Genomic DNA, 16,726 nt, shown 5'->3' on the forward strand with positions numbered 1-16,726 from the left:
TAAAACTCTAAAATAGGTGAGGGAGTGAGGTATCAGGTATGTGGATAACAGAGAACAGTCAAAGGGAATCACAAAGGCCCTCAGAAGGAAGTGTGCCCAGCATTGTTGAGGCCAGAGTGAACAAGGGGAAGACAAGTAAGAGATGAAGCCAAACGAGTCATGAGAAGCCATATCCTAATGGCGTCTTGGAGGTAAGGACACTGGGCAGAATGAGATGGGACCTTCGATTTAATAGGATCACACTGATCACTGGGTTGAGAATAGACTGAAGGGGAGAAGGGGCAGAAACAAAGGTCAGGGAGGAATCTCTTGCCATAACTGAGGTAAAAGTTGATGGTAACGTGAACTAGTGTAGCAGTGGAGGCCAAGAGATGTAGTCAAATTCTGATATACGTACATATATATTCAGAGAGGTGGTGATGGATGTGAAGTTTGAGACAGAGTCAAAGATAACCTGAAGGTTTCTGACCTGCGGTAATTAAAAGTATGCATTCCACGTAAAGTGCTTAGGGCAGTGATTATAATAGTAAGTACTGATAAAGTACTCATTGTCAGCTCAATTATCAAGCTGGATCCACTCTAACACAATACTAGCACACAATACTAGAAAATCAGTGATATATGTTCACAGTGAAGAGCAGTATTTAATTCACTCAGTTCTCAACTAAGAGCTTCTGGATGGGAATTTTTTTTTTTTTGGTAATTTTACTCCAATATTTAATACATACAAAAGAATCCTTATAACATATACATTACTACACGAAACACCAAATATACTGTGAACTTCATTTGGGTGCTCTGGACAGCAGGGAATGGCAGCAGTAGTAGTACGCAGAACGCCCTCAGGGATTCTGCTGAAGCTCACAGCACTCTATTCCCTCATTTCCCCCGCACGGCCCAAAGAAGAGGTGGCATCTACAGTGCACATTCTACACTAGCTTTAGCAGCAGATTCTAACCCAAAGTGAGTGTGATCATAATCCCTATAAAAAGAGCTGCTCTAACATCTGCTTTCCTTAACCTCAGAAGGCTTTAAAGAGGAGGCAGGCCTCCATTGGGTTTTGAAGGCAGGATTATGTGACCATGAGGAAGAGCACAAGAAAAATACGAAAACAAAGATGAGCCAATAATCAACAACAGGATGACAGATTTCAGGGTTTTCTTAATGAAGACATCAACATCAGATTTTCTAAGACAGCTCTAACTTAGTTAGCAATATTACTATGAGGCATAATTGATATCCTATACACAGGGTTTTATTTAAAGTACAATTAAAATTTTTTCTAATATATAGTAACTGCATAGGCTTGGGAACTTCCTAGTTATTCCATGAAATATTTTTTAAAACATGATATCTAATGTTAACCCACATGTAATACCATGAAAATATGATATTTTATAAGTTCACAAATAATAAAAAATATCAGCATATTGGCTACTAACTTAGAAATATTTTTGATTGACAGCACTGTCTATTCCTGAGATTAAAGGATTGTGAAAGAGATTTAGATTTTCCCCCAGTTAATACTCTGTTTTGTGCTCTTGAATAAATTGAAAAGACTCTCAGCAGTGTCAGTACCCATCACTTACGAGAGTATATCACCAACTATATTAGCTGCAGGGTATAATTTTTGTCCAGCTGAAGCCATTTACTTCTGAGGGAAAGGATGCTTGAGTGCCTTTATTTATTCTAACTCAAGGAAGCATAAAGCACTGTAACTAAGTAATTATATTTACCAGAAAGAAGAAAATACACAAAGCAAGACAATGTATACTACAAATTCTTCTCCTTTATTTGCTCTGAAATTCTTTTAAATAACAAATTCCCCAGAAACTGAAGGGACCCGAGGCCATTCTTTCCCAATTCTCACTTTGTCAGCAACCTTGCATTGCAGGTGTACAGATAGCTACTTTGTTCAAGAGCTAGAGGATGTGGGACAAGGCTCATCTTTCTGCTAAATTCTTGTGGCAATATTATTGTGTGACCTTGGGAATAATTCCTTGTTTCCACGATAGGAACCTGGCACTGATTTGTACCATATGCAATCTAGTGAAGGGAAATTTACATATATAATAAAACATAATTTACCGTGATTCAGCATCAACTAACATTTACTAAGTGGCAGATAATTTATGTGGTATTTTACATCTAATCTCCTTTTACATACTGAGAATAGAGAATAAATCTTGTTTCTCTTAGAAATATTACAATGCCATCTATGGAAGCTGAGTCCACAACAGGAGCTCAGGGAAAATTTTCTCAGATGAGAACAGTCAATTTTTTTTTTTTCACAGATGAGGTAGGCATGGCTCAGTTGCCTAAGCAATAAGTCAAATAGGCTACAAGCTACATATGGATAGATCAAACCCTCTCCACACCTAAATTCCTATATACTAAAAAATGAATATAAGACATATTAAAGACATTATAAGACATATTGAAATAACATAAGACATCTTATATTAAAATATAAGAGACATTAAAAATATTAAAGATTGTAAGACACATTAAAATTCTTTTGTAACCTAGTATCGAGGACACTAATAATATCTTAGTAAGAGTAGCAGTGAATGAATTTGTCCCCCGGATAGCACAAACACATACTTAGCCCCTTAAAAGAATTGCTAACTTACTAAAAAAAACAAAAAAATCAAAACACATAGAAAACACTTAAAATCATTAAGGTGCTCTTGAGGTTATCTGTCAGTCTGAAATAAACTCTATCTCATAAAGGTGAATTGCCTCTTTGGGTTATACCACCTTAACAAATTAATTCTGTTTATAAATTTCTCTGCAAAATTGGTAACACTTTATTCATCAGCACCTTTGTTGTACAAGTTGACATCAAAATACAGATTTTTTTCTGCATGTATACACACAAACACTATACATATTCATTTGTGTATAAATAAGGACAAATCTAAAAATATGCATGTAAACTGAGACTTCATTAATAAAATCTTACTAAATAGTTTAAAAGTTTTAAAACGTTTGCCAGACACAACAACAAAAATTAGGAACACAACAGAAAAACTAAAAATAGAAACATAGCTAAGTGTAGCACTCAAAACAGAAAGGATGCTATAAAATTACTGTACAATTAAGGTAGCAAAAAATCTAAGGAATTCATGCTCTATTTTCAAAACCAAAAACATCCCATGTAGGAACAAAACAACCAGTTACAGAAATCTGGACTCTATTAGAAAGGAGTTCTCTATTCCGCCCCTATGTTTCATTTACAAGTTAATATAATCCGATGGAAGATGGAAGAAATGGAAAATATTTGCAAAAAAATGTGGTTAAAGAATGTAGCAATTAAAACCTTTTATACTATCGGTGTTAAGTCTAAAAATAACCCAGCATATAGCAATAATAACCCTGTCAAATGGGAATATTTGTCAGGCTCAGCTGTCCCCAAGTCCTAAGCACATTGTCAGGAGGCAATGAATAAACAAGTGTTTATGAGTTCCAATTAGGCAGCATGTTAATACATCTACATTGGATCATTTTATTTCACATGTAATTTTAAACTAGCTCCTGTTTTTCCTAAAAAAATAAAGGCAAACTTTAGAGTGACCAATACAAAATTCTGGATTGGTAAAATTTGAAGTAATGTTAACATTACTTTTTAAGTGATAATTCATGTTCTAAAAAGGAATATCAGACTATCACTTTTCAGCTGGTCATATACATATATATGTGTACACACACACAGATACACACCCCGCCCCAAATTGATGGCACATAACAAACAGAGGCTGCCTTAAAAGACCTGAAGCTATCAATGCAAATGCAGACATGCCTTCTGAGCTCATTGTTCCGTAACTAAAATTACCTAAAAAATTATTGCCCAGAGTCATCCTAGAAATGTTGAGCTTTTCTTAGAAAGTGGTTAATGTTGAACAGATTCAAAACCAGGAATTTAGAGCAAATCACCTATAAAATTTATTTTATTTTTCAAGTCCAGTGGTAACTACTGTTTTTTACATTTACATTTTAGAATGAAAATGTCGGTATCATTTATTATTATTCTGGATTAAAAGATCTGAGTTACTGAGTCTGGACCTGTGAGTGGCTGGCTTTGCCTCTCTCAGTAAGACCAGCAGTAACTAAGGAGTTTCTCTCTACAGAACTTCTAAACAGTGGTTGCTAATATGTTGCCCAGGATATGTCTAGGATCCACGTACATCTTCATTTTCAGATGAAAATTTCAATTTCAGAAAGTCTAGTTCGAATCTGATGGAATTATACCAACTCAGAGTAAATTACTAATCCTCTAATTATTACTGAAGTGTTGATTAATATTTTTATCTGTCTTTCTTTGCTACTCAATAGAAACAGGAAAACTTCCTTTCACTGGTGGATAAAATCTTTCAAAAATGAGGTTTCCAGGTGAAAATTAAAAGCGGTAATTGTCAATGTAAAAGACTGGAAACTACTGCTCAAAGATCATTAAAAATAACAGAGAGGAATAAAACCATTAAAGTTATAAAAACTAGACCCTAAAGTGAAGAGCACACCAGGTACAGTGCTCCAGACATCACCGAGGCACTGTAGCAGCTCAGCACCTCATCCAAGAGGCTTCTTTGTGTCTGAAGCCTCTTACTTCAACATAAACTCAGGTAGAATGAATATTAATCCTTTGAAATGTTTCCCTGTAGAAGATATGTCTGGTTCAAAAGTCTTTAAAAAGAATTAAATTAGAATCTGGCCTAATTCTGGAGCTACTTTTATAGCAAGATCTCTTAATTTGGTCATCTCTGATCCAGTCCCCTCTAAACAGCCTCTTACCTGGCCTCCCTACAATTCTTCCTCTCTCTCTTGGGCCCGTTCTTCACAGATCAGGGAATCGTAAAAACAAAAACATAAATCCAGTCACATCACTACCCTGCTCTAACAGCTTCCATGCACTTTTTTTGGGATAAAACTCCAACCCTTACATTTTCTGCAAGGCCCTGAATAATGTGACTTACTACTCATTCATTTCACCCCAGCTGTGCTGGTTATTTTTCCAGTTCCTCCAAAGCTCCTTCCCACCCTAAGGCCTTCGCACCTGCTGCTCTCTTCCCTACAATGTTCTTCCCTGTATGTCTGGAACCTCCAACTAATCCTTTGGTTCTGGGCTCAGAAGTGGTTTCTTCAGGAGAGCTTTGCTCTTCACCAATCTTCTACTCCCTGCACCCTTCTGGCCTCCCATTATTTGAATGTTTCCTTCATCATACTTATTATAACTGCAATTAAGTAACCATGTGTTTAATGCCTTTTTCCAACCCTGTACTGTAAGCCCTGTGAAGGTGTGATTGCGTCTGTCTCATTTACTGCTGTTTTCCTGGTGCCAGGCCTATTGCAGGAAATAAGGCACTGAAGGGAATATAATTTTGCAATGGGCTCTTGTAAGAAGTAATGAAAATTAGTCTATCTTACACAAAATCATGGCTGTATCAACCACACATCACACTATAACGTTAACAAGTCTTTGTGACAGTTTAACAAACGACGAAGCCAGTGAAGCAAGATTTTTCACAACTTTTTCATTCCCAAATACTCTAAACCGTTAACTAGGTTATTAAGCTGGGGACATGTAGTGATGTTCCTTGAAAATATTCATGGAATTCAGTGTGGCAGCTAAGTTTCCTGGATGGAAACAAACTGAGACTCTCAACCAAAGTGCACCAGCCTTCAAATGAATGAGCCATTACAAGAAATTATGTCTGAAAGGCCACCCAAGAAGAAGTAATATGAAATTCAACCAGTGTTCTCTTGAACTTAGCCAATTCACTTCAAATGAAACAAATGCTTGAAGGATGGGTAAGAACGCACAAAAACATTAAGAAAAAATTCAGGAGCAAGCTGTGAGATGAGGATTTCCCAAGATGATTATGACTTTGTAAAGTGTTACTATAAAGAAGTTCCTGATTAAGGTGGATATTTCGAAAAAATCTTTGGAAGCTAAGAGTCATCTAAAATAGTGACATAGCCATTTTAAATCTGGCATAGATGTATATAAGTCTACAATATACTGATTGTGGTATCTGAGATGATTGTCAATTCTTAAGAAACTCTAATAAGGGCATTTAGGTTTCCGTGGATCAAAAGCTCCATAATTTAAATATCCAAAGTAAGAAACTTTTTTTTGTAAAGAGGAGATACTTATTTTCCAGAAACCTTTAACTCAATAAATAACAAACAGAGAAAGGGGAAAATATGAAAACACAAAATAAATAATATAACCTGATACTGCGACCAAGAAACTTAAGAAGAATAAGAAGCAAAGTAATTATCTTCTATCCTCTCACCCATCAACCCAAGACTTTCACAAAGTAAAACCGAAAGGATGGAAAGCTATCATTTCACTCTGTGTTTTCTACCTTACTCTTCTGATGGTGGAGGGCGGGGCAGGAGTGGGGAAAGTGAGATGTGTGTGTGTACAGTAGTCAAAGGGGGGAAACTAACATTTGTCTTCTGCCTACTATGTTACGTGCCTACAGACACTAAACATGTATTATTAGATCTAGTCCTCACAACTAACCCATTTACAGATGAAACTGACAGAGGTGAAATGACTGGTCAGAGGTCACTTGCTTAGTACACGGCAATGGCAGGCTTTGATTCCAGGGCTACCTAGTGCCCCTTCTACAACACCACACTGCCTTAGTTTTCCTCGTTCTGTCAAATATATTAATTGTTCATTTAGCATAACATTTCCAGTTCTTTTCTTTCCATTATTCCATTCAAATGAGTTTTCTTTTTCACTCTGAGGGATTTTATTAGTCTTCAAACATTGTTCCATAGCTTAGAAATTAAGGGAAAGTAGACCTTTTTCACATAGAACAGCTCTCCTCTCTCACACTCTTAATGAAACTTTAATGAGACAGATAGTGTGTATCTATTTCACTTAATAGCCTTGCTTTTAATTCCCCCCTTCAGATTCTAAATATTAACAACCTAGAAAATATCTCATGTTTATCTTGTAGTGTCTCAGAGAGCACTCCCCAGGTTATTCCTGGTGCTATGCAAGTCTCTTCTTTGAAAAGAATGGTAATATGGTTTTTAACACAGTAAGATGAAGTGGTAAACTGTGGATAATAAAGCTTTAAATTGATACATTTCAGTAACTGATAGATTTTTTTTTTTTTTTTGTGGTACGTGGGCCTCTCACCGCCGTGGCCTCTCACTGTTGTGGCCTCTCCTGTTGCGGAGCACAGGCTCCGGACGCGCAGGCCCAGCAGCCATGGCTCACGGGCCCAGCCGCTCCGCGGCATGTGGGATCTTCCCGGACCGGAGCACGAACCCGTGTCCCCTGCCTCGGCCGGCAGACTCTCAACCACTGTGCAACCAGGGAAGCCCCACTGATAGATATTTTAAAGTTATTATCATTTGTGTTCCAATCTTATAAAGGTGGAAAACTTAATATTTCTTCTACTAAGGAAAGGTAAGTATATAAAAAGACTTTATATAAAGTTAATATACTTAATTTTTAAAATTCTGAAACCGATCTAATTTTGTCAGATTTATGTATGTGGTATTAACTGTTCAGTCTTCCTACTGTATTCCAAACTCAGGTAACAGGTACTCAAAGAAAACATTGCATTTTTGTTTTCAGAAACTGTAAAATGTGGGAATCATGATATAAAGTGAAAATTACCTTGCTTATCTATAACCGAGTACGAAGCCAAAAATCCTCGTCCATTAACATGAATTCCACTCATGAACAGCACTGTAATTTCATTGCTTTTTGACTCAATTGAATGGTTCATTTGCAACCCCAGACCACAGTACTTGCCTAGGAATCAAAGAAAAGCAGATATTTGGTGTGATTCATGAAGTCAATAATATTTACAATGCAGGTAAAAGAATCATAATAATATACCAAACTGGGCATTAAATTAATCTAAAATGACTAGAATGTTTAATGATGAAAAACTCACATTACTCTGGAGAGAAAAAAAATTCCAACTAGTAACTGTTCAAATGATTCAAAAGGAAAAACAGTGTATACAGGCATCACTGACCTTATAATGACTCAGTTTCCTGTGAAATATATTTATACTCTTTAAAACTGTGACAAGGAATTTAAAAAATTAACTTAAAGCATTTCATGCAGGCAGGTGGCTCATAAGTGAATTGACAGTCAAGCAGTAGTATTCTTAACATGTTCCCCAAGGGGGAACAGATTCTTGAGCTCCGGGCACCCCTTAAACCTTTTACAGACCTTCTCAAGTTTTCTTCCAAGAATTGTTGGACTTCTGTCAACCCCTTTAGGCGATCATATCTAGTCCTACAGCTTTAACTATGATATGACAATTCACATTTATACCTCTACATAGCCTCTTCCTTGAACTTCAGATGCATGTATCTAACTGCCTACCAACTTTTATCCTTTAATGTCTAACAGACATGTAAAAAATAACATATCCTCCCTCAGTACAGATCTAAGTTTATTAAGATAAAAGGGCAGAAAAAAAATTAGAGCAAGATATCCACCAATAACTAATAAAAATGGGTTTTTCTTTTTTTTATTCCCAAATTTCAGCCATTTATTTTTTTTCATCTTTTAATTCCTATGGGGTTCATCAATTCTTTATCAGTTAACATTCTCATTGACAAAGACCAATTTATATTAACTATAGTTATATATAACATATCAAGGGAGTACATGGGAAAATCAGAACACAAGACTTCATCAGCTAAATAGAGTTCAACTCAGTTTGCTGTTATGGAGACAAACAAGATAAATACATTGAAGCATAAACAAAATATTACGCTCAGAATAACAGCATTCCAGAAGGAAATGGAAAGCTGAAGATACAATAAACGTCTCTAATTTACAATATGTATAATTATATAATTTATTAAAATCAACACAATTCATGTACAAAATATTAACATGGCAGCCATTAAGTTTGTTAAGCACTTCAAATACTGAAATGTTAAAACAGTAAAACTACACTAAGCACCTTTTGCATCAAGGGATCTAATCTAACTCACTAGTTCAGGTTGAACATTCACTCTCCGAAGTATTTCTTCAGGCATGCAAAAAACAGGGCTAACAGGTTTAATCTGTTCTTCTCCCAAAAGTGACAATCCAGCAATTCCAAATAGAGTGTGAAAAGGATCTACCACATCTCCTGGCCTGTCCACAAATCCTCCCGTTTCTTCATCTTGACATGCTAAAATGAAACTGCGCAGTTTCTCTCTGTCAATCCAATGAAGACTTCCAATTATCTTTAGGGAAGCCAACACCCACCAAGAATAGCATACATCTGGTAACTTCTCTGGCCTTCCATTGAGTCCACCTGATGGAAGCTGTCGTTCACAAAGCCACCAACCAAGTAAATCAGAATTTACTCGATGCAACTGACTAGTAATAGCCAGGAATCCTGCCCAGCATGGGATTCAGAACCTGGCCTGCAACCAAATCCACCATCAAAGTTCATACATGATAAATTCGATTGCCTTTTCCACATTAATAGCATCCAGCTTCCCCAATAGGGCCAAAGTTGCCACCGCACAAAAAGAGAATCTTGTGTTGATTTCTCCCTATTATATAAAAGTAGATTTTCACATCCCATGAAACAGCTGGACTCTCCTGCCTGCACTGCATTCAGCCCTTATCTTTTAGACTGGCCCCCTCTGTTCCAGTACTCCTGTATGCTGATATAACTAGCACAGTGCATGCTGGAACTTCCAGCAGACGATGAACTCCAGTTAGACCAGCTGCTTAGTGGGACCCCAAATATCTCCAGTGAAAGAACCATCTTCTTTCTGTAGACTCTGAACATATTCCACAACTTTATTTACATCAATAACATTAATACTATCATAGAGAGTAAGAATCTGGACAGCACTAAGAGTGTACAAAAGATGAGGATCATGTCCAATACTAGCACTTATTCCACCACACTCGTGTTGACAAGACTTAATAAATGTCAGAATTTCTTCTCTATTCATGCGATGTAGCTGTCCCATGAGATCCATTACAGTCAGACCCCAATAGATGCCACTCATTCTCAAATATTCAGACATACAGTATTCGTAATCATCTTTGAGCCACAGGATGCTATATAATCTGCAAGCTTCTCCACTAATACGGTGTCGGGTGCATCTGACTTGATAATAACATCCTTCTGTGGTGTGCCCATGTCTGAGACCGAAAAAAGCAAAAATGGGTTTTTCTTATGTGCCTGGTAACTTTAACAAATTCTGAATAAAAAGTTCTAAAAATATTTTAAGTTGAACAACATCACTTGAATTAGAGTAATGTGAACTTCCATAGATATCATTTTCAAGGACTATACATTTTCATGTGAGTAGAAAATGCTAAATAATCAACCAAAACCCCCCATCAGAACTGGTAAGGGAGATAAGGTCACAAGGTTGATATACAAGTCAATTGTAAACAATAACCTAATCAAAATGGGCAGAAGACCTAAATAGACATTTCTCCAAAGAAGACATACAGATGGCCAACAGGCACACGAAAAGATGCTCAACACTACTAATTACTAGAGAAATGCAAATCAAAACTACAATGAGGTATCACCTCACACCTGTCAGAATGATATCATCAAAAAATCTACAAATAATAAATGCTGGAGAGGGTGTGAAGAAAAGGGAACCCTCCTACACTGCTGGTGGGAATGTAAATTGGTGCAGCCACTATGGAAAACTGTAAAATAGAGCTACCATATGATTCAGCAATCTCACTCCTGGTAACATATCCAGAAAAGATGAAAACTGTAATTTGAAAAGATACATGCACCTCCCTCCCCCCGCCAACGTTCATAATATAGCAGCACTATTTACAATAGCCAAGACACAGAAGCAACCTAAGCATCTGTCAACAAATGAATGGATAAAGAAGATGTGGTATGGGACTTCGCTTGTGGTCCAGTGGTAAAGAATCCACCTTCCAATGCAGGGGACGCGGGTTCCATCCCTGGTCGGGGAACTAAGGTCCCAAATGCCACAGGGCAACTAAGCCCGCGTGCCTCAACGATTGAGCCTGCGTGCTGCAAACTACAGAGCCCAGGCACTCTGGAGCCCAAGCACTCTGGAGTCCATGTGCCCTGGAGCCCACACACCACAACTAGAGACAGAAAACCCACAGGCCACTAGAGAGAGAAGCCCACACGCTGCAACAAAGACCCGACACAGCCAGGAAAAAAAAGACAAAAAAAGAGACGTGGGTGGTATGTATGTGTATGTGTATACACACACACACACACACACACACACACACACACACACACACAATGGAATATTACTCAGCCAAAAAAGAATGAAATATTGCCACCTGCAGCAACCTAGAGAATATCATACTAACTGAAGTCAGAAAGACAAATACATGATATCACTTATATGAGGAATCTAAAAAATAATACAAATGAATTCATTATAAAACAGAAACAGACTCACAGACACAGTAAACAAACTTATGGTTACCAAAGGGGAGAGAGAGGTGGGGAGGGAAAAATTAGGAGTATGGGATTAACAAATACAAACTACTACTGTATATAAAGTAGATAAGCAACAAAGATTTACTGTGTAGCACACGGAATTATACTCAAAATCTTGTAACAGCCTATAATGGAATATAATTTGCAAAAAAAAAAACCTGTGAATCACTATGCTGTACACCTGGAAACTAACATAATATTGTAAATCAACTATACTTCAATTTTAAAAAATCAATTTTATTTCCATAAACTAGTGACAATCTGAAATGAAACTTTTAAAGCTTAATTTATAATAGCAACAAAAAGATTAACTATTTAGATACATTTAAAAAAAAGAAATTCAAAACCTGTACATTAAAATATGCAAAGCTGCTGAAAAAAATTAAAGAACTAAATAAATCAGGAGATATACCAAGTTCATGGACTAGAAGATTCAATATTGTTAAGATGTCAGTTCTCCCCAAATTGATCTACTGATTCAATGCAATCCATATCAAAATCTTAGGTTTTTTTTTTTTTAGAAATTAACAAGTTGAACCTAAAATGTATATGGAAATGCAAAGGACATAGAATAGCCAAAATAATTTTAGTAAAGAAGACAGTAGAGAGACTTACATTACCTGCTTTTAAACTTACTATATAAAACTACAGTAATCAAGAAGAGTGTGGCATCATTGTAAGGGCAAATATCTACATTAATCTGAATGGAGCAGAAGAGAGTCCAGAAATGAACCTACTTACAACTATCAACTGATTTCTGACAAAAGTGTCAACAGGGAAAGAACAGTCGTTTCAACAAATGTACTAAGCCAGTTGGATATCAATATGAAAAAACAACTTAGAACTTCACAATATACACAAAAATTAAGTCAAAATGGATCACAGATTTAACTCTAAGAGCTAACCTTATAAAACTCTTACAAGAAGACATAAAAGAAAACTTTGTGACTTTGGGTTAGGCAAGGATTTCTTAGATTCAAAACCGAAAGCATAATCCATTGAAGAAAAATATTAATAATTAGGATTTTATCAAAATTTTAAATGTTAGCTCTTTAAAAGACACCATTAAGAAAATGAAAAAAACGACAGGTTAAGAAAAATATTTGCAAAACATTAATCTGATAAAGACCTCACATCTGAAATGTGTAAAAAACTCCTGTAACTCAATCAATCCAATTTTTTTAAATGGGCAAAAGATTTAAACAGACACTTTAACAAAGAAGACACACTCAAGGCAAATAAGCACATGAAAAGGTGCTCAACAGTATTAGCCATTAAAGAAATGCATTATTAAAACTAATGAGGAGATACCACTACATACCCACTAGATTAGCTATAATCAAAAAGACTGACAAAACCAAATATTGGCAAGAATGTGGAGAAACTGAAACCTTCATACACTGATGATGGTATCATAAAGGGCACAGCCATTTTTGGAAAACAATTTTGGCAGTTTCTTAACATGTTAAACATAAAATATACATATCATACATTTCATACAACCCAACAATTCCACTTCTAGTTATCTTTTATTTGCCCAAAACAAAAATGATGAACCTCAAAAACATTATGCTAAATAGAAGAAGCCATTTATGATATTTCTAGAAAAGGCAAAAAAAAAGATAAAACATAGGATCAGTGGCTGCTTGGGACCAGGGGTGAAGTGGGAACTGACTCTAAATGGGCACAAGGGAACTTTTTGGTGTGATGGAAATTTCTAAACCTGCATTTTAGTGATGTTCACCCAGCTATATAAATATACTAAAACTCATCAAACTATACATTTAAAATAGGTGAAATTTATGGTATATAAATTGTATCTCGATAAAGCTTTCAAAATAAATGCAAACATTAAAACAATTTTTATTGTGAGGTGTTTTGCACAAAGAAAAACTAGGTCACAGAATCAGACACAGCAGAACAAGAACTTCAGAGATCTATTCCATGCCCCTTCTGACAGCTGAAAAAACTGAATACCAAACATCAAGGTGTGCATACACGCACGCGTGTACACACGTACACACACACACACACACACACACACACAGGTCTTAGGTGTTTGCTATGGTGTTCAATATAAAATATATGTCTTGCCCATCCTTTCTTTCTTTATTATTTTTTTTAAATATTTATTTATTCAGCTGTGCCGGGTCTCAGTTGCAGCACTCCGGCTCTTTGTTGCCGAGTGCCGGATCTTTATTTGCAGCATGCAAACTCCTAGTTGCGGCATGTGGGATCTAGTTTCCTACCAGGGATTGAACCCGGGTCCCACGCATTGGTAGCGTGGAGTCTTAGCCACTGTACCACCAGGGAAGTCCTTGCTCATTCTTTCTTTAAAAACACCTACTGTGCAAAAAAAAAAAAAAAAAAAGCCTTCTATTGCTAAATATGGAATGCAATTTAAATATAGCTATCAATATTTTTAACTTTCAAGTAAAACAACAAAGAACCCTATAACAGTTATTATCTGAATATGCAAGAAGAAAAGATGATTAAGTCTTTAGATTGTTTAATACTAAATAACTTAGAAACAGTCTGGTAAATAGGACAAATATTAAATACTGTATTTTTTTGAATATTAAAAAATGACCTAATATTAAAACAGAGCAATATAATATGTACTTCATGTTATTCCAAATATTATCTCAAATACTAAAAATATTAGACATTGTATAATTTGTTAGCAAAACCAAATGTGTGCAGAGCCAGGGCCCATCACATTAAATCTTAAGGCCCAGCGGGAATAGGTAAAAGGAAGAAAAATTGTATCAGCTAGAATCTTTACATAAACCAGTTAACTCTTGTAAAAATGAACAATAGGTTCAGCTGGGCTTACCAGCACTAGCTGTTCTTTGCCATTTAAGGATTTTATTACAAGGCTCATAAAGGTGCTCAGTACAAATACTGACTTTTCAGATACTTTTAGATACAAACAAAAAAGGTCATATTTAAATGATCATAAAGAATATGATCATGACACACAGAAGTATCCTTACTTTATAAAAATTATACCATGTATACGAATACTAGGAAATTCCAAGTTATTAGATTTAAAAGTGAAAGTGCTCTATGAAAATAAATAATTGACAAAAATATATTCTTGAAGTGAAACAAAAAAATTTTTAACCCTTTTATAATATAGACATAATCATAAAAGTATTTTCTATTAGCATTGCAGTTTTACCTCTTGTTTGTTTATTTAGAGTTCTCTTGTCATCTGAAATGTGTATAAATTCAATCTGTGGTAGAAACAGAACATTTTTTTAAAACCCCTCTTTTTCTGTGAAACTCAATAGGCAGTCATAAAGAATCCCAATTTAAAAAAATAACAAGAAGAAAAGAAAAGTACAACAGCTCTCCTTGCTTAAGTGAGATCAATATATACCAGATAAACACCTATTTTCACCTCTTATTCCCAGCCAGGATGATGGTATCTCTCCTCACTTGGCTTGCCTTTGATCACAGGTTTTACCCATTATACAAGTAATACAAGCACTTGGCAAAATACTCTGGGAAAGAAAGAAGAAAATTCATCCTTAATCTGGGCCAATATACTCGTTAATTCTCTAACTGCTTTCCCCAATTGGTTATTCAAAGGTACTCCTGAATCAACAAGAAGCATTTAACTGCCAACAATTATAGGTTCTGCTGATGGCTCTCAAAGCCAGCCAAATTTGTTAGAAGTTTCTCATGGATAAATAAGAGAAGAATTTCAAAAAACAGTATATGGATATAGAAAAATATAATTATAAAAGCTAATCAAATATTAATCACCATAAAACCCATGACACACTGGTTTATAGTCTAAAAGCATCCATGTTCTGGGCAAATAAAAATGTTTGAAAAATCATTAGCCCTTAGGAAACTAGAAAAAAAAAGCAAATTAAATCCAAAGTAAGCAGAAGAAAAGAATTAGAACAGAAATCGATCAACATGAAAACAGGAAAACAATGGAGAAATTAACGAAACTAAAAGCTGCCTCTTTAAAAAGAAAGTCAGTAAGCCTCTAACTAAGAAAAAGAGGACACAAATCACTAATATCAGAAATGAAAGTGGGGACATCATAATATTAAAAAGGATAATAAAAGAATACTATTAACAACTCTATGTCCACAAATTTGATAACCTAGACGAAATGTACAGGTCCTTGAAACACACAACTTGCCAAACTCATACAAGAAGTAAACAATCTGAATAGGCCTATATCTATTTAAGAAATTGAATCAATAATTAACAGTCTTTCAAAAGAGAGAACACCAGGCACATATGGGTTCACTGGTGAATTCCATCAAACATTTAAGAAAGACATCACACTAAATCTCTACAATCTCTTTTCAGAGGACAGAAGCAGTGGAAATATTTCCTAACTCATTCTATGAGGCCAGCATTACCCTAAAACCAAAACCAAAGACATTACAAGAAAACTACAGACCAATACCTCTCATAAAAATAGATGTAAAAATACTCAACAAAATATTAACAAATACAATTCAACAATGTACAAAAGAATTACACACCATGATCAAGTGTGATTTATCCCAGGCATGCAAAATTTGAAAATCTTGCACGCCTGGTTCAACATTTGAAAATCAATGCAATTCATCACATCAAGAGGCTAAAAAAGAAAAACCACATGATCAAATCAATAGATGCAGAAAAAGCATTCGAGAAAATCCAACATTCATTCATGATTAAAAAAACTAGGAATTGAGGAGAACTTCAACTTGATAAAGAACATTCCCCAAAAAAACCTACAGCTAACATCACACTTAATAGTAAAAAATTAAAAGTTTTCCCAATATCAAGAGCAAGGCAAAAAATGTCCCTTTTCACCACTCCTGTTTAACATTATACTGGAAGTACTAGCTAACATAATAGGACAAGAAAAGAGGAAAAAAGATCATACAGATTGGGAAGAAAGAAATAAAACTCTCTTTGTTCATAGATGACACAATCATCTGTGTAGATAATCTAGAAGAAATAACAAAAACTCCTTTAATTAATAAGTGATTACAGCAAGGTTAATATACAAAAATCATTTGCTTTCTTATATATCGACAACGAACAAGTGGAATTTAAAATTAAAAACACAATACCATTTACATTAGCACCCCCCAAAATGGAATACTTAGGTATAAATCTAACAAAATATGTATAAGATCTACATGAGGAAAATTACTAAACTCTGAAGAACAAAATCAAAGAACTAAATAAATGGAGAGATGTTCCATGTTAATGGACAGGAAGGCTAAATGTTGTCCAGATGT

General features: G+C 35.3%; 1 protein-coding gene and 1 pseudogene across 1 annotated transcript in view; both read right to left on the minus strand.

Moving 5' to 3' along the window:
- DCBLD2 (discoidin, CUB and LCCL domain containing 2) overlaps nucleotides 1–16,726 on the minus strand; it is an 87,098-nt gene that overhangs the window by 28,281 nt on the left and 42,091 nt on the right. The window contains exon 3 of the mRNA XM_029214023.1: nucleotides 7,646–7,783. Within this exon, the coding sequence (XP_029069856.1) occupies nucleotides 7,646–7,783 (138 nt within the window). The remainder of the gene's footprint in view (nucleotides 1–7,645; nucleotides 7,784–16,726) is intronic.
- LOC114890509 lies at nucleotides 8,980–10,142 on the minus strand (annotated as a pseudogene).

Source organism: Monodon monoceros, unplaced genomic scaffold, assembly GCF_005190385.1.
Source record: "Monodon monoceros isolate NGI ecotype Baffin Bay Population unplaced genomic scaffold, NGI_Narwhal_1 Super_Scaffold_11, whole genome shotgun sequence".
Taxonomy (NCBI): domain Eukaryota; kingdom Metazoa; phylum Chordata; class Mammalia; order Artiodactyla; family Monodontidae; genus Monodon; species Monodon monoceros.